General features: G+C 36.7%; 4 protein-coding genes and 1 non-coding gene across 6 annotated transcripts; all 5 read right to left on the minus strand.

The window, feature by feature from the left end:
- Positions 1–59: 59 nt before the first annotated feature.
- LOC137746525 (Protein kinase superfamily protein) lies at positions 60–4281 on the minus strand. Of its 2 annotated transcripts, none has more exons than XM_068486556.2 (5): positions 4053–4281; positions 2855–3228; positions 2665–2756; positions 2089–2562; positions 60–1283 (listed from the first exon to the last, which is right to left on the minus strand). In XM_068486556.2, the coding sequence occupies exons 2-5, from the start codon at positions 3218–3220 to the stop codon at positions 320–322; spliced, it is 1896 nt and encodes a 631-aa protein (XP_068342657.2). In that variant the 5' UTR covers positions 3221–3228; positions 4053–4281; the 3' UTR covers positions 60–319. The 2 variants fall into 2 exon arrangements, with proteins under 2 accessions (XP_068342657.2, XP_068342650.2); XM_068486549.2 differs by lacking the exon at positions 4053–4281 and adding an exon at positions 3689–3805.
- A 2380-nt stretch (positions 4282–6661) lies between these two features.
- PDE334 (ATPase, F0 complex, subunit B/B', bacterial/chloroplast) lies at positions 6662–8667 on the minus strand. Its single transcript, XM_068469528.2, has one exon. It carries the CDS (start codon positions 7447–7449, stop codon positions 6799–6801), a length of 651 nt encoding a protein of 216 aa, XP_068325629.2. The 5' UTR covers positions 7450–8667; the 3' UTR covers positions 6662–6798.
- Positions 6662–10448, minus strand: LOC137730522 (uncharacterized). The gene is made up of 5 exons (XM_068469517.2): positions 9969–10448; positions 9320–9419; positions 9026–9125; positions 8693–8784; positions 6662–8511 (listed from the first exon to the last, which is right to left on the minus strand). Exons 1-5 carry the CDS (start codon positions 10171–10173, stop codon positions 8151–8153), a joined length of 858 nt encoding a protein of 285 aa, XP_068325618.2. The 5' UTR covers positions 10174–10448; the 3' UTR covers positions 6662–8150.
- A 417-nt stretch (positions 10449–10865) lies between these two features.
- LOC137743772 (UDP-N-acetylglucosamine transporter UGNT1) lies at positions 10866–14808 on the minus strand. The gene is made up of 10 exons (XM_068483715.2): positions 14468–14808; positions 14037–14113; positions 13636–13800; positions 13416–13549; positions 12998–13128; positions 12855–12899; positions 12635–12732; positions 11824–11931; positions 11434–11490; positions 10866–11343 (listed from the first exon to the last, which is right to left on the minus strand). The coding sequence occupies exons 1-10, from the start codon at positions 14628–14630 to the stop codon at positions 11269–11271; spliced, it is 1053 nt and encodes a 350-aa protein (XP_068339816.1). The 5' UTR covers positions 14631–14808; the 3' UTR covers positions 10866–11268.
- A 6981-nt stretch (positions 14809–21789) lies between these two features.
- TRNAR-CCG (transfer RNA arginine (anticodon CCG)) lies at positions 21790–21862 on the minus strand. The gene has a single exon. It is a non-coding gene; the product is annotated as a tRNA-Arg (tRNA).
- Positions 21863–25055: the final 3193 nt, after the last annotated feature.

A 25055-nucleotide genomic window follows, 5' to 3' on the forward strand; every position in this document is an offset into this window, starting at 1 on the left:
TCTCAGGCTCGATTGTCAGGTTGTCCTTCACCGGTTTCCCGGAAATAACCTCCATAAAATTATGGATATAAGCTTCCAAGTTTATATTAAAATACGGTAGAGATGATCAACACAAATGAGTCAATTAAAATATATACATTTATATATACATATAGAGCGAATATGTTTGCCCTGAATTCGACAGTGGTCCGGTTTGTAACGCCGTTCTCCAGCTTAAGTTAAAGAGTAAAATGCCCTAGTGATACCCAACAAACTAGTTACAGCATATACGCATGGTTGAACTTAAAACTAGTTCTGGGCAGATGAACTGTGCATGAAACTACCGAGCAGGACCGGTGGTAACACCTTCTCTGAAAAGGATATTTTTCATATTAGGAGGAATCCACGCCGGGTTTCCAGAATTCTGACCATCGGTATGCTGAATCTCATTCGGTGTAGCACCGCTCTGTTGTTTCTTCACCCTGGACCTCCCCACCTTTGTTCCAACATAAATGCCTAGCTTCATGGCTGTAAATATGCCCAATGCAACCAGAAGTGGCCTCACTGCCCAATGAAAATCCTCAAGATGTTGGTACTTCTTCACTATTCCTGGACAAGTATCAAACGTAACCAATTCCACTTCAGCAGGATCAGCTACAAAGGTTGAGTTCTCTTCCCCAAAGGTCAGCATTCCCGGGAACTTGACCACAAGGCACCCATTTGGTAGGATCCACGTTATTTTCCCGGTGGCCCACGCCCCCTTCCTCTTACGTGGCCATTCAAATCGAGGGCTCAATACATTAGCTTTCAGCTTGACAAACTCACCCACACAGTAGGACTCTGCCATCTGAAACTCTGAAGAATTTCCCTTCCAGAGAGTTTCCAGCCCTATAAATCCAACAGCTACATTACCATCACGATTGATGGAATGAAGAATACCTACTGGTGAGTGTTTCTTGTCTTCTTTCTTCAAGCGTACCCAATCACCAGCTGCCAAGCCAAAAGTGACTCGCTCCAGTGTTGAAACATGAACCCTCAGTGGGTCATGGATGCCATGGACTCTCACCAAAACAAACCCATCTTGATCTGCGTCATGTTCGACACCCACTACTGTGCCTTCTGGAATATGCATGTTTTCAGGTTTGCAGCAGTTTGGTGGCTTTCTGGAACGCACCGTGTCACCCACTTGCAGTTGATCCTTTGACAGGAACCACTCAGTGTAACCAACGCTACTCGATTTTTCCTTGATTGTTCTTATCCCAAGACCTGTCCAGTCTCCATCACTGGAGATTGTACTCTGCAAGCTGCTAGTGTGGTAGCAGTTAATATCAAATATGTAAAAGTGGTGAACGGAACTTCTCTTTATGCAATGGTTTCTTTAAAACACAACTGAGCAGAGATAACGCTACATGCATCTTCTCATATCAATTATGAAAATTGAAATGTTGCCGTCAGTCGGAAACTATTGTTGTGAAATGTTTTTTTTTCTTTCCAATTTTTACTTCCTATACAATTACAGTAAGTAGTTCATAAGGTAAAATTGCTTCCACAACCATGTAATAATCACATCATAAGTACTTAAATTAAGCAAAGATATCTATTGGAGAATAGGATCCCACATTGGGCATATGACAAAAAAAAAAAAAAAAATGCAATTAATATATTGGAGATTCCACCCCTAATATCACCGAGGCCTTTTATGATAAACCCCACACCTGATGCTAGATGATTAAGTGGGGACAATATCGATGATATTGGTGGTGGACCATGCTGGGCCTATAAAGTTTATCAATATCAAAAAGCTTGAATAGTTTAATCTGACTTGCCACAAGAACCATCAAGATTTTGTTTGTACTTTGTAAAATGCAAGCGTATTATCTAGATGAGGATGCTGTTTATGGTGGACCTAAAAGATTGCTTATACTGAGAAAAGGTGTCTAAGTTTACAGAAGTATTGATCCTACACTAGGCATAATGAAGTGACCTGCTTCTTATGCATTAATTCTTATTTGGGTTAGTAAGAAGAATGACATTATTATATGAAAAGAAGAGGAACTCCTCTTCTCAAAGACTCAGAACAAAATTATAAACATAGTAGAGGAACCATACCTTTTGAATAAAGTCAATATGTCCGTTATTAAAGGGCGACTCCTCAAATCGTACTCAAAGCAACCAAGAAGAATATTCTCTATTGCAGGAGGAAGGCCACTTGGTATGTCTGGTTTTTCTTGCTTCCCAACAACTAAATAAGATATTTCATCAACAGATTTTCCGCCCCAAGGACGGACACCAGTCAACATTTCCACAATGCTGCACCCAAAACCCCACGAGTCGGTCTCAAAAGATATTGGACCTCTTACTTCTGGTTGCCATTGTTCAGGTGCCATGTAGTTTGGGGTTCCAATCCTCCGAGTCATATCTGAGCTTATCAATGGTACGCCAAGCAATAGATAAGGAATACCAAAATCACCAAGAATTGCTTGGTCCTTTTCATTCAGAAGAACATTTGAAGGTTTAAGATTAAGAACCAAGATGCCCTTGGAGTGTAGTTCAAGAATCCCCGCAGCCAAACCAATCCCATACCTGTAAGTTGTAACCAATAGCACAAGTAAAAACCGAGCACTAAAATCTTTGGGAAATAATAAAATTAAGCATTGCTAATGGTCTAATCAGGACCCAACTAACCTCAAAACATCAGGAAGTGAGAGCTTCCCTCCTCTGAGTTGTGCCATTTTGTCACCGACGGATCCCTCATATAATCTCATGATGATGCATATCTGAGTGCACAAACCCAAATTGCTTTTAGCAAGCTAGAAATCATACAGGCAGGACCGAAATCTCCTTATAGTGCATGAAATACAAAAAAGCGACTCACCTTTCCATTGATGATTGAAGTTCCATATAGCCAACAAACACCGCCAACTCCTTGACATTTGTGAAAAATATCTTTGAGTTTATCCAACACAGTCCTCATGTTGTCTTCTTTGATTGGATGGAACATCTTGATAGCCACCTCATGATACTCATCATAATCTTCTGTTGACTGATGATGGGTTGCTAACCAAACATCACCAAAGGGTCCCCTCCCAATTCTGTGTCTAAGTTTCAATTTTACAGGTTCAATCCAAGGACTTGTCTGTTCTGAAGAGGCTCCAACAGTTCTCAGGCCATCAGAATCACGATCTAAAATCTCGTACTCAAATGAAGCAGACGGTTGGTTAGCAACAACTTGTTTAGCCATTTCTCGACCTGAATGCAAAATATTGCATAGACGTCACCGTCACAAATAAAAATTAACACAAAATCATATAAATACATAAATACACAAAAACTCCTATGATCTTCTCATCGCAAGACAGCAGAGAGTTTTTGTAAACAGAGCTATGCCACTCATTCACTGAACCAAGGGCGAAGAAGCACACTCAGATATTGCAAACTACAAGCGTATGTTAATCAAATTATTTGGGACTATATCAGGTCCCTTTCTTTCTTTCTTTCTTTCTTCATCTAGCCTACATCGATAGAGGACTCATGTTCAAAGGGACTACAAATGAACCGAATGCGAACGAAAATACACGCAATAGATGCACACACAAAGCAATTCAAACGCTGAAGAAATCAAAGGAAATGGGATGCATAAAATATATGATCACAGACGTTGTATTTAGGATTTTCATAACCAGAAAACCCAGAGAGCTAAAATCCTCACACTTCATAACTGAGCATTAATCAGTTTTCTTCCTTCATCTGTTCTTTTGACCAAAAAAAGCATCAAACTTTATCTCCCTTCAGATTCTTCAATTTTCCCAGAAAGCAGACCGACTCTGTTTGGTTACTGGGAAAATTTAACTCCACCGATTCACCTTTTCACAATTTTTTGGTAACCCATTAACGCAAAAGTTAATTGGGTTCCACCGATTTGATCATTCCCATGACAAACTAATCAAACAAGAGGCATATAGCACAATGAAAAAATTTCAACGGAACAAACAGAGACTAAAAGCTAAAAAGAATACCATAAATCCAAAAAATAGAAAGAAAGGAAGAATTAATGGAGACTAATAAATACTCACTGAAACTTGGTGATGAGCTCCAGATGAGTTTGATATGTCGACGAATTTAGAGTGAAATTTACATACGTAACACACTCAGTCTGGGAGAGAGGTCTGGAATCTGAGAGAGCTTCAGAGAGAATAAAAGAGAGAGAGAGAGAGAGAGAGAGAGAGAGTAATAATAGTATATACAACAAACGAAATGAGAACTACTTCAAGTCTCAAAACTCCTAGTTGGGCTAGAATCGGTGAAGCTGCTGGGCCCCCTCTTAATTCTCTTTTATTATCCTTTTCCTTTTTCTTTGCCTTTTGCTTTTCCGGTTTGATTCTAAGTCAAATTCCCAACAAACGAGATAAAAGAGCAGTCAGTTCTCACGAAAGCAATTTACATAAAACAAGTTTATTATCGGATAATATTTTAATTAGCGTAAAAAAAATTTACATGTAAAACTAAGTTATTAAAATAAAATAATAAAGTAGCAGAAAACCAATTCCATGTAAGTACTTTACTCAAAGATTTGTCTTTAACAATCCAGACTATTATATAATCTGATTTATATGAATTAGATTAATAAGTAAGTAAAAATAATATTTTCACAATTAAATCTTAACCGTTTATTTTCAGGGCAATTGCGATTGTGCCTTTTGCTGCACGCAAAAGAAGTTTTGACCAATTTTGTTATTCAATCAATCTTGAAGTTGCGGGAAAGAAGCGGAGGAGGAGTTTAAGAAGCAACTAATCACATTCAATTATTGGATGTTGCATTCAGAAACAAGATGACGGCAAGAAAATAAAAGATAAAAAATATTAAAAGCGAGGAAGAATTGTTGTTCGTTGGATTGTTTCGTTGGGATACACCTGTCCCACTTGTATTTTAATAAACGGTGCTGATGACTGATGGGTAAATTAGTTGTCAGACAAGGGTAAACCTTTGGAAGTGACAATAATGGTGAAAATGTTACTTTCATTTCCTTCTTCCCTGCCTTATTATAATTTGATTAAATAAAGAGACGGGTTATTGACACTTCAAAATTTTCATTCTACACTTTTCACAAATGTATTTTTCTTTATAAATATAGAAAGTTTGGAGTGTAGAATGAGAATTTTGAAGTGCTGATAACAATTCTCTAAATAAATACGAAAATACTTTATATTTTTTTAAATGTAATTTACCCATTTGTCTATTTAACTACCAACCATACATATGTATACACATGGCATATGTGTAACTGTATTATTGTATAGGGCTTACGTGCAAAACAAGATGGTTAAAACTTGTTAGTGTTGTGATTGAACACAACTGTGTGATGTTGTTGGGTAAATCTGTCGCATTACACATGCGTGATGACAAGGATAATTTATTTTTTTTTTAACTTTAAAAGAAGATAACGGGTGGTAAGTTACGATTATTTACCTATTATGGAGAAGACTCACATAAATATTTTAACCTTTTCCTGACTACGAGCCTAACTTCCACACCAACAGCAGGATAATTAATGTTTGTCACTCGATGCAACTCGGGTTCACGTTCACCTCGTCAATTTGATTAATTAAAATATTACTACTTTAATCTAGTCTACATTAAAGAAATAGATGAAATTTGTATCTCGAATAGTGACTTGAAGAAGAATACTATATCTATCAGAGCAATTCATCCCTTTTCATGACAATAAATATATTTCTAGGCTTATTGTGCGCCTTATTTATATTCAATAAATAAGATTTTGACATGTGCACAACGACGCATCGGCGAATAGATATAGGGAAAGCTGAATTTTCTACGATTAATTTTGTCTTGATACAAGCGGTAATAGAAGAACAACCGCAAATCACATGCAGCAATAAAATCCAAAGGTACATATTGCCCTTGTACCGAAGCCCTGTTCCTTTGGGCTTAAGAAAATGTTGAAACCCATAGTGATGCATCTTTGCTTAATTTTGGGCCCAATGAATAATATTATTTTCATGTACCAAATTACACATTATGCATGTATCTCTTCTGTGCACAGTATTCACAGGTATCGGAATAACAAAAATTTTATGATGCTTCAATGTAAAGGATATTCCGAACCTTTTAAAAAATTTGATTCTTAAATTTTTGTTTTTAACGATAAATACCCTAAGTATCCGATCTGCTAGAGCACATAAAAAATCACCTTGAAACAATTTCGATATTAGCATTTAGGTAAACAAAACTACCACTAATTTCTTAAAATGGACAATGGGAAAGGTGCAAGGAGTAGAGCTGACGGGTGAGTAACACATAAGAACATGCCCTTGGGAGGGAAACAACAGCTGAAAACGGCTGCTAATACCCGGTAGGCTAAGGAGCAAAAGGAGGAATCCGCCGGATAAAAAAATTCAAGGTAGCAAACATTCTCTAGAATTTCTCTTAGATTCGAACCCACAGCTGACAATACGAGCTGCAAGGTTCATTCGTCAAATTTTAAAGAATGGTTCTATCACTCACTGCTCTATTCTCCTCACCTAACACATCCAACCTGATACTTACTTATATGGATCGGGTTCACTGCCACCGAAAATCCTCTCCAACACTGTACGAATCCCATGAATCCTTTCTTCCCTCGGTTATTCAAATTACACATCCACAAAATATTGAACCAGAACAAGAAAAAAAACAGTAATTTCATTCATTTAACATACAAATATTATTATTACAATTATATAATCATTGACACAGCAATCCGATTTCCCATTTGCCCCCATTCCAATTCACACCTTACGCGAAAAACAAACCCAAGAAACTCAAAGAGGAAGGACCTTCTTCACAATCTGGTCACTGAGATTGGCAATCTGTGAGTCAAGCGACTTCATGGTCTCCTCCTTCTGCTCCTCCAACTTCGCCAACGCCTCCTGCAGCTCCGCCTCCACCTTCTTCCTCCCCTCCGCCAACTTCTGCTCCACCTCCCCCTGCGTCTCCTTCTTCATCTTCGTCAGTGCCGCGGATATCTCCGCCCTCGCCGCCCTCATGATGGCGATGCCTTGCTCCTCAAGCTGCTTCACCTCCTCCGACGTGTCCTTCACGCTCCCCAGCTTCTCCCTGATGGCCGCGTCCCTCTCGTCCATGAACTTCCCCAGTGGGCTGTAGTAGAGCTTGTCAAGCGCCACCATCAGCAGCAGGAACTGCACCATCTGGATGGGGAGGGTCAGGTCGAAGTCGAACAGGGCCGCCTTCTCGAATTCCTCCGCCAGGGACGGTGGCGCCAATGCGAGCGAGGCGGCCGCGATGGCGGAGAGGGAGGAGGATAGGGATACCAATTGGGGCTTTGTGAGCTTTGGGAGGTTTGCTGGCATTTTGGGGATGGAGATTTGGAGTGGGATTCTGGGTTTTGGGATTGGGGTAGAAGGGGAGGAGGAGATGGGGACTTTGGAGGAAGCCATGATCATGTTGGCCATGGCGGAGGGCTCTGCTGGTTTCTGTGCTGTTCTCTGGATTTTTGGGGTTTTGAGAGTTCTTTGGGATTTTTGGATTTGGGGATTTGAGGGGTTGTGAATTTGTGAGGGTAAATCTTTGGGGAGAGGGCTATCTCAACTCCTTGCCACACATTTATGAGGATTTTATGGATTCAAAGGGGGAAAGGAGTTTGTGGTGAGTGATGAGTGGTACCGTGACAGTCCCACATGAGGACCCAAAAAGTTGGCACCTTGGCCACAAATATGAAATAGCCCATCATCCAAACCTAGTCCAGGCCCAAGTAGGTTTTGAATCCCAATTATGGAGAAATTGGAGTCCATGTGGAAAACAACTTACATGCACTTGAAATATCACAATGATGACATTGCAAGTCAAATCACACTTATATATGGGAAAGCAAAAACATATAACATTGCATGATTAATTTTAAGCTGTGTAACTATGGCATCCTTGGTGTAGGTAAGTTTCTCTTGTCACGAAACTTCGAAAAGAAAATCCCTCTTTATGTACATTGACTTGGCTCAAAATCTTTACAGCTACACTTTTCAGGTGTTGAGAATTGGAGCAGTAGAAAATGAAATTTATATAAGCGGGCAAATGACTAGAGTGTAAGGCCATATGTAATTTTAATCATACTATCTAATCAATTTAGGCCCGTAGGGATAGAAACCATACTGTAGCGCTAATCTGTTCTCCAGGTATCCCTTCTACTATACCGTTTTTCGCGTTTTTCGAAACAAAACCCGAATATCTTCCTAAACCCAAGCAACAACCCACTGGCTATGCTTGGCGCACAAGTTCTTTTAGATGTTGTTCCAACAGCTGACAGTTTGGAGTATGGAAACCATTCTCCCAATAAGAAGGGCAGCCTGCTCTCATTGTGTTGGATAGAAACTTCGTCATCACAATGCGGGGACTTTGGATTCTTGATGTCATCAGAATCATAACATAACTCGTCATTCTGTTCTACGTCTTTGCCATTCTCTTCTTTCTCAATGTCAGTCGGATCTTCCTCTTGAAAGCTCAATGACCGCGACAATGACCTGCACATATTGAATTGACAAGTACACAGCACAATTGAAAAATAAAAGACCAGCAGAGAAACGCGGTTAAGAAGCAGGGCCTGGCAACAATGGTTATTATCTGTGTAGGGAACTGCAGAAATTTCATGTTTTTGTGCTGAAAATTCTTGTAAAAGAGAAATGGCAATAGGGAGAGCCTCACATCGTGTTTTGTTTTAAAGCAAGGAACCCTTTCTTTGATGATTGGCTCTTTGTCATGCTGTAGTTGATTGAAACATGCCGGACAAAATGCAGCTGCACATACCAAACAACACCAGTTGACATACATGAAGACAACACAATGTTATCAGACTCTAAGTAAAAGACATGCAGACATGGGGGAGGACGCGGGATAGAGGAAGTGAACTTGGAGTGGCAAAAACCAATTAAACAACCCAAATTACCAATGATCAATTTCAGGGACACCACACCAAGCATAATAGTAGCCAACTGGATAAATGATCAATTTCAGAAACTCAAGGGATCTGCCGCATACCTGATCACCGTCTTTGATGCCATAAAGTTTGATATGATCAGTTTCAACAAGTAGCTTCTGATTATCGTAGCACAAGCAGAAATGACCCCACACATGTGGCCTCCATGAACCATATTTAAACAAGGAACATCGTTAATGATACGAATACGGCTGTGTAATGAAATTACCAACTCAAAAGTATAAAAACTGCTAAGCTTCACATCTGAATGCTAACAAAGATAAATTTCTGTGATTATATGGTTTTGCAGCTTTTGCTTCTCATCCAAAATATTTAAATGGATGAAGTGAACATACCATGAAATTTTTCCTGGTCCCCTCTGTGGCATGTGACTGAAAACAGCCTCCACTGCCTGCTTTAATTCCAAAATAGTGGCTGTCATGGAAACTTGAATATCTGTGAAAGGGAAGATTTTAGTTCATGGAACTCGCCAGGAAAAGAAAAAAAAAAGGAAAGAAAGAAAAACATCTCGATTCATGCAATTCTCAATCAGAAAAACAAATAAATGAACCTTAAGCACAATGTACATATAATGAATTAGATATGAAGAAATCAAATCAAATGAAATCAATCATACATTGGCCCTGAAATTTTGTGCGGCGCAAATTTGTCTTTCAAAACCAAAGGAACCTTAAGAACAATGTACATAAAATGACCTCCTACATTCTCAAAATTTTCTCAGCAACCAAGCAGGCAGCAACGGGATTAACCATCGTGACAGAGAATTACAGACATGCTTAGAAAATGAAATTAGAAATTAATAGGCGCAATGCACAACAGCAACGGGAAAATTTCAAATTCCTTCCTAGGATTAGAATCAAATTGTAACTCAGAAGAGAAAATACAAAAAAATTTAGTCAGTTTTCCAAAACTTTCTCAGCAACCAAACAAGCCACCAACAATGCACCATAGATTTTCAGAAACGAGAAGAGAGAGAGAGAGTACCGAAGCAAGAGCCATCCAATTTGAGAACGGAGAGCCGGAGAGGCTCCTGAGGAAGCGCGGAGTACGACAAGCTCTTGCGGGAGAAGCCATCGACGAGCAGCAACGGCACAAACGGCAGAGAATTGGAGCGGCGAGGCCGTTCGATCGACGACCGCCCAACTGGGACAAAATCATCATCGTCAATTCTCAGCGCGCTATACGACATAATAACTCTACGAATTTCTCCCGGACAAACCCCTCAACCATCGCCTTACACACACAAAAAAAGGAGCTCCAAATTCACTAAAAAAGGACTCAAAAGTTATAAGAAAAATAAAGAGGGATTAGATTCTTAGGGAAGAAGAACACGCATTGTAAGATTAGGGTTTCGGAGCTTCTGTCGGAGGCAATTCCAGACAGAGAGAGAGAGGGAGGAAGGAGAGGGAAAGCGAGCGAGAGGGAGCTATTGCCCTCTACTTTTTTCTTTTTTTATTATTTTTTTTTTTTTTGTAACAACCAATACATCTATGATCTTAGACAACCAATACCTAAATGATCAAAAGATAATCCAACGGTCATCTTCTGCTGCCAGAATTTGAGGTGCACGAGTTTGATTCCGTAACAACTTTTGTTAAGACTAAGAATCACATGGAAAAAAAACCTTACGTTTTCTCGGAATTGGTATTGTGTGTTGTGCCTTAACAGAAACACGAGATCGGGCCACTCATTACTACGATTTGGTGATATTTCTTTTCATTTGAAAGTAAGAGATTTTAAGTTCGAACTTTGTAGATGTCGAATTCGATACCAAATTAGATTACCTATTGTGTGATTTTGCCGAACTTCCCCTCCCCTTAGTACAAAAATATCAATGTACTAATAAAAAAAACCAAAACACGAGCTTGCATACACGCACAATTAATATAGTTCCAACAAAAAACTACGATCAACAGTATATATGAAACTACATTTTGCGTTTACCGTCGCTTCAAAATTTGAGCATATGTGGCCGAAATATTGGAAGAAGGGAATATTCATGGTATACAATGACAAAGCCCAAACAAACTACATCAGCAAGCAGCTTGCCAATGCCAACTTGTGCAGCCGTTGTTTCTAACACCTGCTGGTTGGTATAGAAGAATACATAACACTCCGTTTCCAGTTAACGGTTAAACCCACCACTGAGCGGATGTCTCCGGTCTTAATACTGCACATCTCACTCCAAGAGCCTCATAATCGCAAAATCAAATTTGGTGGTGGTGTAAACAAGGGCAGCAATGAATCGTCTTCAGGTGAGAGAACTAGACATTTGTTGAATATGTTACTTCCCTATGAGCTTATAGTAGGCATACAACCCAGAGCCAATGAAACCAAGAGATTGACCGATAACATTCAACTACCAAATAAAAAAGTTAAAAACGCGTCAATTTCTAAATCAAATAGTGAAAGAGTGATTTTATTAGAGCGGAGAATAGTTTGCACTTACAATATCAAATGGAAGGCCGCCGAATAGCATCCAGCCAAGTCCAACGGTAAAAAAATCCTATAGCAGTTTAGTGACCAGAAAATGTAAGAGAGATGAAATGTTACGTTAATGAAGATATCTGTTCAATATCAGAGTCGCATATATAAACAATGTACCTTTATTCATTTATTTTCTGAATTAAAGTAACTTTCATATCATTTGATCCATTTACGACATTAAGAAAGCTCAATCAAATGAGCCATAACATAGCTACCTCAATCGCCTTACGTTTTCAAATTTCAAATTATTCACATGCATAAAAGTATGGCCACACCACCTGGAGAAATTCATAGAGGCTGCTAACTTATGTTGTTAACACATCTAAGAGACAGAAATATAGGCTACACAAACCTTCAAGTTACCGCAAATTGTCTGCGTAAGAGCTGAATTCAGAGTTGTGTTAAGGAATATGCTGTAATTCAAGAAGAAGGCTAGTATACAGGAACAAAGCAAGACCGCCTGCCAAAAGGAGGAAGAAAAATAGGAAACAACAGTGGATCTCAATCAAAACCACAGGAGTTACTTGGAAGTTGTATTTAAGTAATGCAAGAAGAATAGGCTTATTATACTTGAGTAATTGATGTCAATTGAATTCTATGAAATGCCAAAAAACCCGGAGGGAAGATGTAAAATGCTACATAGAGAAAACCTTGAAACTCATTCCGGATGTTCTCAAAACTTAAACAAACATGATGCAACAATTGCAAGTCCAAACACGTCACTTCCACCATGTATCAACTATATAACACTAATTCATGTAGGCCACATAGACAGCTGGGGGCGAAAAAATTCAATGAAGTTCTACATGAAACATGGAAGATTTATCTTGAGTTATCAAATAACAACATGAAATCAAGTATCACGTTAGAACAATATTATACTCATGGAACCCACGAACCAAACTGCAGGTAACATTACTTTAAAAGAAAACTGGAAAATATCAATAAACTAAACCACCTTTCGACAACGATGCAATAAAAGGGAATAACTGTACCAATCAATAACATATTTAAATAAGTATAGCTTATAACTTATAAGCTACCAAGACACAAAGCCATGCAAAAAATACAGAAAAAGAGCATTTCAGGAGTTGGAAGCCCGCTTTTGGACTATTAAGTGTGTATGCATTAGCAGAGAAGAGTGGCATTGGTGAAGAATGTACCATAAAACCAGGTGAAAGAAGATGAGGAAACTCGATTGTTGCCTTCAAGTCACCACTAATAAAAGTCAAAAACAGCAAAATCGGTCCGCATGTGAATCCTATCATAGAGAAACAATACCATATGTGTCACAGCTTGATTCAATTAAATGAAAATATCTATTTTTCCACAAGTTAAAAAAACCCGAAAGGGCACAAGTTGAGTCGGGATGTTTTAGCGTACCGTTACACCACATGAGGCCAAAACTATTAAGGCCACTGGATTTCCCTGACAAAAAGAAACTAACAGTCAATATCTTAGAAACCTGTCAACCAGCAAAGTGGAATCCACTGGATTTCTCCAAAGATAAAATGTTAAAGTATTACCAATACGGGCTATGGTTGCAAGATATACTGCTGTCGTGATGTTGGATAAGAAAACAACACCATAGCCATAGGCATCAAATGATAAATCCCGAGATCCGGCAACAAATGCACCAAGAACAATCAGGCCGACACTGATAACAACCTTAAAATATTCAGTTAAATGAGAAAATCAGGTAGATGGCCAATAAAGTAAAACACATAATGTAGAACCATTCTTCATCACATTCGCTCATGGGATAATACAAAACTCTCTCACTCGACCAATTCATGAGCACAAACAAAAGTGCCAACAGGTCAGTGTTCAGAACTTTCATCCAATCAAAATGTATATAATTCTTTACGTATATTTAGAAGAGCAGATTCTATACATATTATCATCAGCATATACAGAATAAGTTACATACAAAGGGCCACTTACCTTCGAACAATGGGAGATGTATATCTCTGCCCAGCCAAAACATACTCCATAACCATTGTAAATACCACGGTAGTTCTTCTGAGGGTGGTGTACATGGGAACATTTACTCCACGGACAGACTCCATGGTGGCTAGCTTTCAAGGAGAAATAAATGAACGCGCAAACATGAATCACAAATACAAGAAAGCTACTGATCAACACTAGATTACAAAATGCGTACCATGTACAGCAAATAAGCTCCTGCAAGAGGAAGGGTTTTCTTCAATGTCTTTAATGGTACAAGTGTTGTGGTGTTGTTGTCAGAAATAATCGAAGATTCACCTACTGTGAAAGAAATCATCTTCCAGCGTCTCAAGGTGTAGAGAAAACCACATGAACATATCATCTGCAGTAGAAACCATGAAAAAGGATTATCATTAGCTATTCAATATGCAGAGCAAACCATGAAGTTACGCACGAAAAGCATTCAAAACAAGGCCCACAACACCATGAGATTAGACTGTGTCTTAATTTTGATTAAAGAAATGAACTTTACACAAGAACAGCACAAGAAAGCAGGCAGCAGACTTAAATTCCGACCAAAAGACGAAAGATTAATGTAGGATACGTTTGGGAAAATACCTGAAAAAGTGTGATAACGTTTGCACTTGGAAATTTATAAGACGAGAGAGCTGCCTTGTTGAACATCACCAACATCACTACACAACAAAATGGGAACAATTAACTAAATTCACATTCTTTAAAAATTTCACACCCGTTTGGGATTGCAAATAACTTCTAACCATAAGTGCTTCTGCTAGAAGTGCTTTTATTATAAACACTTTAAAATAATTTATCTAAGTTTTTCTACAGAACGCTTTTAGCCAATCCCAACTAGGAATACAAAAAACCCAAATTCATATAAAAACAATCTCGCCCATTAAAGCTTCCAATCTCCTTCAAATATTTTGATATCCAATTTCAATTTCTTTGGAAGTTTGAAACTTTAATTTCTGGGAATCAAAAGCTTTGAAAATTACAGGATAACAGGATTAAAGGGGCGTGTAATTTACCTGCACAAGCCATGTACGAGATTGCAGCGTAGGCTCCACGTCTGGTCATGGCGGATCCTCTGAAGAGCTTCTCATCGTCGCCAGCTCCGATGAGTCTCTCTCTCTCCTGGTCCCTCGGAGGATCCGACACCGGCAATATCGTATTCTTGACCGAACCCGACATCTCTAATCTCTCTGTCGGAGTCTGTGTCTGTGATCAGAGAGAGTTCAACGTTAGGGAAAGGAATGGGACAAGAATTCAGTTCAAACGGGAGAGTCGAGGCTCGTCTGGGGCGGGTTCGAATTGGCCAGGTCAATTGGTCCCAACCCAGCGGGTCAATTGGGCTTAGTTTTTTTTTATTATTTTGGTCAAGGGAGTTTTCCTAATTTAATGAAGTTGTACTGGTTTGATACTAACATATTTTTATAAAAAGTTGGTATTTAATAAAAAATAAATTGAACTTAAAATGATGTTTGGGAAACACTTAAAATAACTTATTTTCACAGTTTTTGGTGAAAAAAACTGAAAACATGAAGCAACAAAAATGAGTTTATTCTCACAATACATCAGAATCATTTTTTTTTTCCAAAGTACAGCAATACCAAACTAGCTGCAAATGCTGCTTTCTACAACAGCTACTATTTAATCTTCATAGGAAGTTTCTTGAAGTCGTCACCCGACTCACAACAGTGCCGTCCTAGGAAAATGTTCATATCATCGGGAAAATCAAATATTCAGTAATTTGGATGGGCTGAGTATCTATTATTTTTTCGACAAAAAAAATAAGTACGTATCATTTAGTGAAATTTTTCTTTAATTCATAAGTTGAATTTTTTAAGGTTGACTTGACGAAGTGTTAATACAGTATTAATTCATGATGCTAGATTATTGTGTGACTTAACTCATATCTTATGTTATTGTTGATTTTGAAATGTTAATTTTCTTGTGATGAATAATTTTTAGCTATACACAATTGTGACTCACTTGTATTTATTTTTTTTGCTATGCAATGCAATTGGTATATAACTTTTTTTCAAATTTTATTATTATTAAGGAGATGAGAGAGTTCGAAAATATGACAATAATCTAAGAAAATGAATTCAAAACCCGAAACGTATGGATGAACTAAACACCCTATTTATTGTGATATTGGCTTACATGCTAGACCTGTCACGTAACTCTAATTGCAATATAAACAATAATGAAGTTTAAGCATCCTTAGGGGTAACTTCAAACCTCTAATAATATTGTTGAACACAATACTTCAAAGAAAGATAAGGTTTAAAACCCTTTCACATGTCTTGAAAAGTTTTAAGAGTAAAGATAACTAAGATTATGCGTAAGTTACTTAGGCCATCTCCAACCGAGGGTTGGCCAGATGGTTCATTTTAGCCCTCTAGTCCTCCAAGAAATTAATATTTTAATAAATAGTACATGGTCATATTTGCCTCCGTCTCTAACCGAGGGTCAAAGGGCCATAGGGCCAAACATAATTTATTATTTAAAAACTACAACTTAAATTCAAATCCAACGGCTAAGTGACGTCAGCTAGCCGTTGGATTTGAATTTTTCTTTTGCTATAAATAGGGTGGATATGGCTATAATTCACACAACTTTGAATTCAATCTATTTTAATTCAATCTCTTTCTATTCAATCTTTTTCAATTCAAGTTTGCAATGAATTCCAACTTTGGATCCTCTTCGAATTCCAACTTTGGATCCTCTTGGATCCTCTTCGAATTCCAACTGGGGATCCTCTTTGGATTCCAAATTGGAAGCAAAATGGGCGCAAATGAGACGAGAAGATGAGCAGTTTGATGAAGAAGTTCAAGTAAGGTGCAACAAACAAAACAGAGCAGCATCCATGGTGTGTCAGCCAACTAAGGAACAACCTCAATAGGGTGGCTCTATTGCTGGTCGCTCTTACAAACCACGAAACAGAGCGATGTCGCATGCCAATCTAATGAACAACTACTTTAAAAAAAATATGAAACAAATTTTGTGAAATAGAAGTTACAGGAAAAAAAATAGAATTTAAAATAAAATGAAACAAATTTTGTGAAATAGAAGTTATAGGAAAAATTTTGTAAATAAAAAATAATAATAAAACTATAAAAATAAAATAAAAAACAAATGCAACGCCTAGCTGACGTCAGTTAGCCATTGCATTTGAATTTTAACTTAAGGATTCATGTCGGTTATAATGATTTTTCTGGTCAGCCCTTTCAGATTCTATGGGGCCCTCTTAGATTTTACGAGCCATCTGGCCTAGCCCTCGTTGGAGACGGCTTTCGAGCTATTTTCGGCCCTCTGGACCTTTCGGTTGGAGATGGCCTTAACCCCAAATGATGTATAAAAGAAAAACAAGGTTTCTTTCTTGGTGCCCCAACTTCCCCTCATTGAAATGACATTTTTTGACTCTTTGCAAGATATAATTAAACTTGATCATTAGCAAACGAATATAATTACAAAGTACAAGTTCAAACGACAAAACTAATTATTAATCGATGGACTTCAACTTAAAGTTAAAGAGAAAAATCAAACAAAATTCCAAGCAATTATCTCATATATTCTATGTGTTGGGTTCTATTAAAAAGATAATGTCGTTATTTGAAAATTAATTTTATGCGTCTGTAACAAAAAATTTAGCTGATTTCTTTCAGATTTTGAGTTCAGCTATCATGGTTTTATGTTCTAGTTAAAGAGAAATGTTTATTTATCCGATATCAATATTAAACATTAATTATATTAATTTTGTATATAAATGTGCGATCAAATTCAAATCTAACACATCATTCATTGTGAAATCACAGGAGGAGGAACCTTGGACTCTTGACATTTTGATTGAAATGGACAAAGTTGGTTGGCTTGTTTGCTACTACACGAATCTTCGAGGAAACCAAGTTGGTGGTAGTGATCCTAATGCCCTCATCCTACATAGATCTTCGATTAGTTAGATTGAACGTCATGAAAAGGACATGATCAAAATATCAGTACTTTGAACAGAGAGTTATGGGTCTCTATAATTGAGAAGAGTGGCAGATTTAGAGAGGGAATATATGGGGGCGGCTGCCCCCACTCAACAATTTGTGGTTCCATTGTTCTTCCCAAATGCTAAGGTGGGGGCAAAATGTTCGTTAAATTTTCTCAAGGAGGTTGGACAAAACAAGCAAATGGTAGTTGAGTAATGTGTGTTTGCATCTTGTCTTAGCAAGAAAAACAAATTATGGGGACATATTTAGGATATCAAACTGCGTTAGGCTAAATTTATTTTACGTACAAATTTATCAGAAAACTTGATGATGACTTTCACATTCTTGTTCTTTCATACTTAGTAACTTTCACGTTCTTACTCAATAGTAGTCTCTGTTCCTAAAATTTTTAAATCCTCCGCTACTTCAAGGACATTTTTGTCCACAATGGAAGCACCTTGGATGTCCCTAAATTAGGTGATAGTTTTTGGTGCCTATATATGAGGGGACCTCTCAAAAAGATAAGAACATGAATAATAGTGTAAACTACTCCCACTTTTACTTGCCTTCAAAGTTCAAACTTCAAAGGCATATATGAATGTGATGCGCATGTGGGTTCTTAACATTATTTTTGTAAGGGTTGAACCAGACAGACTTTGCAAATAACATGCGATCGAGGTAAGTGACTGCTTTCTGGTTGTTTGATTAAGCAACCCTAAACTCACGTTTAGCGTGCTAAAGCACGTTTGGCTTCTTCGGGGTAAGCTAAGGTTCGAGAATATTTGGATATCTAAGTCTTCAATTCCATAATTTTTGGTCCCCTGTTCTGGTGGGAGTATGTTGGCCCCGTCTAGGTGTAGGAAATCTAGGTCAAATTAATTAAACTTTGGCCTAAGTAATTACGAATCAAAGTCCGGCTACTGGACTCTCACCATCTAGGGTGTGGCACTCCACCGCTTCGTCTAGCAGCACAATACTTGCATTGCTCTCTGGGATGTCGTACATATAATATATTACTAACACTACAATTTAGTAGTATTTCTGATTACTTATAATTAGTAGTGAAATGTCTCAAATTCGACTCTTATGAGACTACGAATAGTGAATTTGTTATCTAATTAATGAATTAATCATTATCTGATTTCTATATCTTCTACATATATGCCTTAGGTTCTTTTAGATGAGATTTTGGTCCGGTTAAATAAGGGATAGGCTGGACTTGCATAAAAAGTTTAACTTGTAATTAACAAGACGCGTCTTGTTAAGAAGTGTTCTTGAAAAAAACCCTTGTTTATCAAACGCCATTTGTATTAGAACGTATACAAATTATCATGGACTTTTATAATCCATGAACACTTTTTAGTAAAACGCCGCTTTTAAAAATCAGAACAACTGATTATTTGGAGACAGATTGTTCTGTCACATCCCAGCCCGGGCCTCTACCACATTCCGGGCATGCTCTTCCACCGTAGCACGATATTGCTTTGGCCCCCGATCACGTCCTCACGGTTTTATTTCTGGGAACTCAGACGAAAACTTCTCAGTGGATCACCCATCATGGGAGTGCTCTCACGCGCTACTCGCTTAACTTCGAAGTTCCCATGAAACTCGAAGCTAGTGAACTCCCAAAAGACCTAGTGCTAGGTAAGGATGAAAATATACATATAAAGATCATTCCCCTAGATCATGCAGTAATATATATTCATCTACTGATCACACTACTTGTGTTATTGGATTTTGGAGCCAACATATATACCAAAAATCTGTTGATCTCGATTAATATTCTTTCAGTTCCCACATTATTAGATAATTTATATTTAAGGTTTACATGTAAAACTCCGACACAGGGAATCCTTATTTTTTTAATAGATGAAGCTATATACAGCTAGAGGATCTTTGTACTTAGTAGTTAATAAAATAATTTGAATGATTAACAAGGTCAAGGGGATTGTTTGAATCATTCATGCATGCATCAACATGTGTTTGATGGTTTTTTTCCCGACATGTATATGTATAAGTTATCAAAAAGTATTAACTAATTAAACTCATGTGCATGAACTATTTAAAAAGAGTTATTATTTATTTATTTTATTATTATGATCAAATGTAGATTTTGTTATATTAGATGTTAGATTAACCACCAAATGAGGTTCGAATCTACGGCGTCATACAAGAACTCAACCTATTTCCATCACTGTGATGAAGGATCACTTGCGAACTATTTAAAAAAAGTTGCCGCTGGCCATGGTTTGTAACTTTGTTCGTATGTTGGACTTGAGTGCCCAAAAGGGTTCACTTGCTTGGCGAATATCCATAACTCGCATATGTTTTACTGTCATCTTTTATGTTACGAGTCGCATTTCTTTTAATCACTTGATATATTTGATATTTATAGATGACTTATGATATTTTTAAGAAAATTGTTAATTTATTTAATACATGTGGTGGAGTCGGGATGACTATTGATCTCTAATATGATTAAAATTTTGTAAATATGTCTTGAATAATATTTTAGAAAATAAGCTGTTTAATCATGACATTTGTACAATCAAATATGGGTTCACAATGAGGTATACAATGTACCCATGGCACAGACACACAAGTTTTGTTGATTTTGTAATATTGAAAAACGTCTCAAGTTCGAATTCATCATTGCCAAAGTTTAAAACTTCAAAAAAAAAAAAAAAAAAAAAAAAAAAAAAGAAGAAGAAGAAGGAAATTACGTTTGGATTTTGGGATTAGCCCATCAAACAAAAATCCATTTCATAAAGTTGTGGCCCGTTGTCACAGCCCTCGCGAACCAACTGATGATTAAGAAGCCCATATCCAAATCCAAAGCCACGTAAAAGCTTCTTCCATGTAGATTTCCTCAAGCAACACGAACGTCCTTCACCAACTATAGGTCCACAAAGTCATTAGCCTAAATTCCTAATACTAATTTTACCATTCCAACATCATCAAATATAATTTGTGAAGATAAAGACCAAATAAACATTGGTAGTTTGCAGTTGCGTTCACATTACAGATTCAATTCTCTCTTTTAACTTATTTTTAGGTTGTAGACGCATAAGTAGTCATATTGGTTAGAGCCTAGAGCGGATACCTTTATGCATCTAAGTTTAAATCTCTTCCTGCAATTTAGATTAGTTTAAGTAGAATATCACTCCGATAAAAGAGAGCATTGGTAAAATCTTTCAAGACAAACGTGTAGAACACAATCATGGACACCCATTTCTTGTGGGAGGAAGGCACTTGCTGCATTCCATGCTCATCAAGGTTCTCATAATCTTCTGCATTTTCAACAACAGAGAAGCTTTTACATACAACGGCTTTTTTACACAACGCTCCTGATTGCGCGTTCAAATTAAAAGAGCACTGTGTATGCTCGTTGCATGCAAAGATTTCTCGAGTTGTGCTTAATCTGTTCATTGTTTTGTGAAACATATTGTTGAAGTCTCCAGTGTTGGCTCCTCTGGGGAACGTAACAGGAAGCGTGTTAGGAGGATCGCGGGAATCTCAATTGGAAGTGCAGCTGCTGTGATGATACATAACATTGTCCAACTCCGTGCATTATAAAAGTCTCCAGACGTGTCACAAAACTAAATACTTACAGCACCATTTGATACCAAGACCAGAACAAACTATATTGACTAAGCAGGTCAGATCGTTGAGTCGAAGCTCCGATAGCTTACACTTTCTTGCTATTCATTGGATCCACAGGCTCCTTCCTCTCTTCTCGATCCGCTGTATGAAATGTGAACAAAATCATCTTCGTCCCTATTTTCCTCATCTATTGCAGACATCAAGGTATCTAAAAACAATGCAAGAATTATTACAACCACAACTTTGGGAGCAACATATGTTTGGATTAGGGCCTACAACAAAAAAGAAATGAGCTGAGGGGGGCTCACCAGTGGAAGGTTTAGTGTTCTTGAAATAGACGTATATTGGCTTTTTTTCTGTTGAGCCTGATCCTTGGCCTCATATAATCAATGATTTCTCCGATAGAATTATCAAAATGGAACAAGTATCTGCGGTCAAGAGAACCCGTTTATAAGAGACAAGCAATGAATGCAAATGAAATCGAGCGTATGAAAATCACTTATAAAGTAAAAATGTTAGCCTTATGTGCATGTATCTTCTTATTATTTTTCATTCCCAACACCACCCCCCAAATAAAAAAAAAAAATTCAAAACATATATCAAAGCACAATAAAAAAAAAGAGGAATTTATTACACGGTAGCAATAAAAATAAATCTCTTGTTTTGAGCAAAGCAAAAACAAACATTCAAATCCGGAAGTGATACTATGTGTTGTCTGTACCAATCAAAAACTTCCAAAAAAGTTAAAAGAAATTAAAAAAATCAATCGATCACGGTGGGACTCGAACCCACAATCTCCCGCTCCGGAGGCGAGCGCCTTATCCATTAGGCCACGCGACCTTCTTATCAGTTGCTCCACTTATTTACTTATATAGAAACAAAAACCAAAAGTAAAACGCTGAATAAAGAACTCGTTTTGATTTTGGAGTTTAAGAAATAAAATCCCTGTATATTTTCCTTACATCCATTAATTCATAAATTAAGCTCAAGCCTTTCCTTTTGAATGGAACGTTTAATTGGACGTTTGTCATAGCTTTATAAAATAAAATAAAAGTACTTAAAATAAAACTCTAATTGTTAGATGTCTTGTAATTTTCAAGAAAAAGAAAGACCACTAAATTTGTTTTTATTCTTTTTCTTATTATAACAAAAGCACAATCAAGATTTCGAAAATAAAAAACATTTAACTAACCACAAAAGAAGGTTAGTTGTCCACCAATATCAACTTATATTTATTAATTAATCAGGACGCCACATCTGCGACTAACTCATTATATTTAATATTACCCTATAATTCTCATTTTAATACTTTAATTATCAGCATAACATAAACACAACTTTTGTTTTTAAGAAACATAAAGGTAATTTTTTTTTTTTAACAAATGATATTATTTACACAAAATAAGAGAGGGTGATAATTCTCTTTACTTAAAAGTGAGAGGTTTTAGATTCAACTTTAGCCAAAAAAGAATTTGAATATAAAAGCAATTTAAACCTTAAGTCATAACAAAATCGTAAACGAAATATTTATTTGGATTAGTGAGTAAAAAATGGAAAATATAGGGTAAATGAGGGAATGTATTTGGAGGAAACTTGATATAGATCCAATTTTATGAGCCACAATTGGAAATAGTCTGTGAAATAGGTCCGGTGACTAGGATTACACATATGCATTGTTACTTTTGCATATCAATATACCCTTAAGATTATAAATTATTATATATGTAAATGCACATAATCACTTAACTTTAGGATTAATAGTTGGACGGATTCCTTAATTATAGGATTTGAACTAATCCGTTAATAACTTAAAACTCTCTCATAAGAATTATAGGTTGGGTGATTTTGGGGTGATTACGAGGGATGAGAAGGTGATCCGAATGCCACACTTGGTTTTGTTGGTGTTTATCTACCTGTATTATAGGATTTTTTATTTATAGGAAACTTCATTTTAATCATTGGCAAAGATGATTGCAGACTAAAACCATAGTAAGATCAAAATCTTATTTTAGTCCCTTGACACATTAATCACCTCATTTATTAATTATATTTTGATGTTTTAACTATTTCTCTTTTTCTTCCTAATTTTAATGTCTTAATTATATTTCATTATAGTTCTAATTTTTATTGCATTCATCGTAATATATTTTGTTGTAAACATTAGATAAACTAGTTTTTGTTATACAATATATTTCGATGTATTTTGTCTTCTTCATTTAGGTATATTAAATTCATAATGCATACATTTAGGTGCACATTTAAGTACACATATTTCGGTACATACATTTCAATACAAACATTTAGGTACATTAATTCAATATAATACATTTCGGTATTAAATTTTGGTACGTTAATTCAACATAATACATTTCGATACTAACCTTTCGGTATTAACATTTAGGTACCCTATTTGAGTTTTTCAAGTTTGAAGAATGCTAAATAAAACTAATAAATTAAAATAAAAAAAGGGGCAAAAAATAAATTAAAATATGTGTATTAATGAATTTAAATATTTAATGGGAGACATTGAATAAAAAACACATTAATTATTTTGAATTAAGGATACATCAAGGGACTATAATCAATATGTAATCTAACATCAGGTTTGTCACATCCCCGCTCGGGGTGTATCACTTCCCCGGTCCGTTCCACCACCGTAACACGATATTGTCCGCTTTGGGCTTACCATTCCCTCACAGTTTTGTTTTTTGGAACTCACGAGCAGAACTCATGAGCAACTTCCCAGTGGGTCACCCATTATGGGATTGCTCTAGCCCCCTTCTCGCTTAACTTCGGAGTTCCTACGGAACTCGAAGTCAGTGAGCTCCCAAAAGGCCTCGTGCTAGGTAGAGATGAGAATATACATTTAAGGATCATTCCCCTGGGCGATGTGGGATGTCACAATCCACCCCCCTTAGGGGCCCAACGTCCTTGTCGGCACACCACGACCAGGGTTAAGCTCTGATACCAAATTGTCACATCCCGGCTCGGGACGGATCACTTCCCGGCCCCGCTCCACCACCGTAGCACGATATTGTCCGCTTTGGGCTTACCATTCCCTCATGGTTTTGTTTTTGGGAACTCACGAGCAACTTCCCAATGGGTCACCCATCATGAGATTGCTCTAACCCTCTTCTCGCTTAACTTTGGAGTTCCTACGGAACCCGAAGCCAGTGAGCTCTCAAAAGGCCTTGTGCTAGGTAGAGATGACAATATACATTTAAGGATCACTCCCCTGGGCAATGTGGGATGTCACAAGGTTTTTATCAAATTTCAATCTTCTTGAAGGACTAAAGTTAAAAAACCCTTTTTTTTATTTTAATTTTTTTATATACTCTCTATATTATAGATTAATACTAATTTATCTACCTATATCACATGTTTATAATAATTTATCTCAAATTAAATGTTTATCAACTTGTACCAGAGGTTTTTGCTCATAGTTTGTAGAGTATATCTGCTTTCTAAGTATAAAGTATTTGCCTTCCTATATCATAGGTATACATGGAGGTAGACAATACTTTTGCATATCTACCTATATAATAGGTTTTTGTTTATAACCTACCTCACATGTTTTTCTTCTTTATGATATACCTATAGTATAGATCCTTAATTATATATCAATATCACAGGTTCCTTACCTCCCAGAATTTTTAATTTTTGATAAACTTATCATATTTGTAGTATATAGTTTTTAAAATATTTGTTATTAGGAAGTGGGTAGATAAAGCCATATAAAAATTTAAATCGATTTTTATTTTTACTTTAAAGGACAAAATGGGTATAATAACAAATTAAATAAAACTGGACTTGATTTGAAACAATCGGATTTTTTGGACTTGAATATAAGTGTGGAAATGGATCCTCTCGAATTCATTCTATTAAATCTGTCTAATCAATTAATCAATTTGAATATTTGAAATTTGATTCAACCTTACAACAGAAAATCTATGTAAAAATTATAATAATTTTAATCTTTAAATTAAATTTTAAAAATCTAAATTAAGTGGTTGGATGAATTTAGTGGAAGGAA

This window comes from Pyrus communis, chromosome 15, assembly GCF_041283825.1.
Source record: "Pyrus communis isolate YQ-2024b chromosome 15, ASM4128382v1, whole genome shotgun sequence".
Classification (NCBI taxonomy): Eukaryota; Viridiplantae; Streptophyta; class Magnoliopsida; order Rosales; family Rosaceae; genus Pyrus; species Pyrus communis.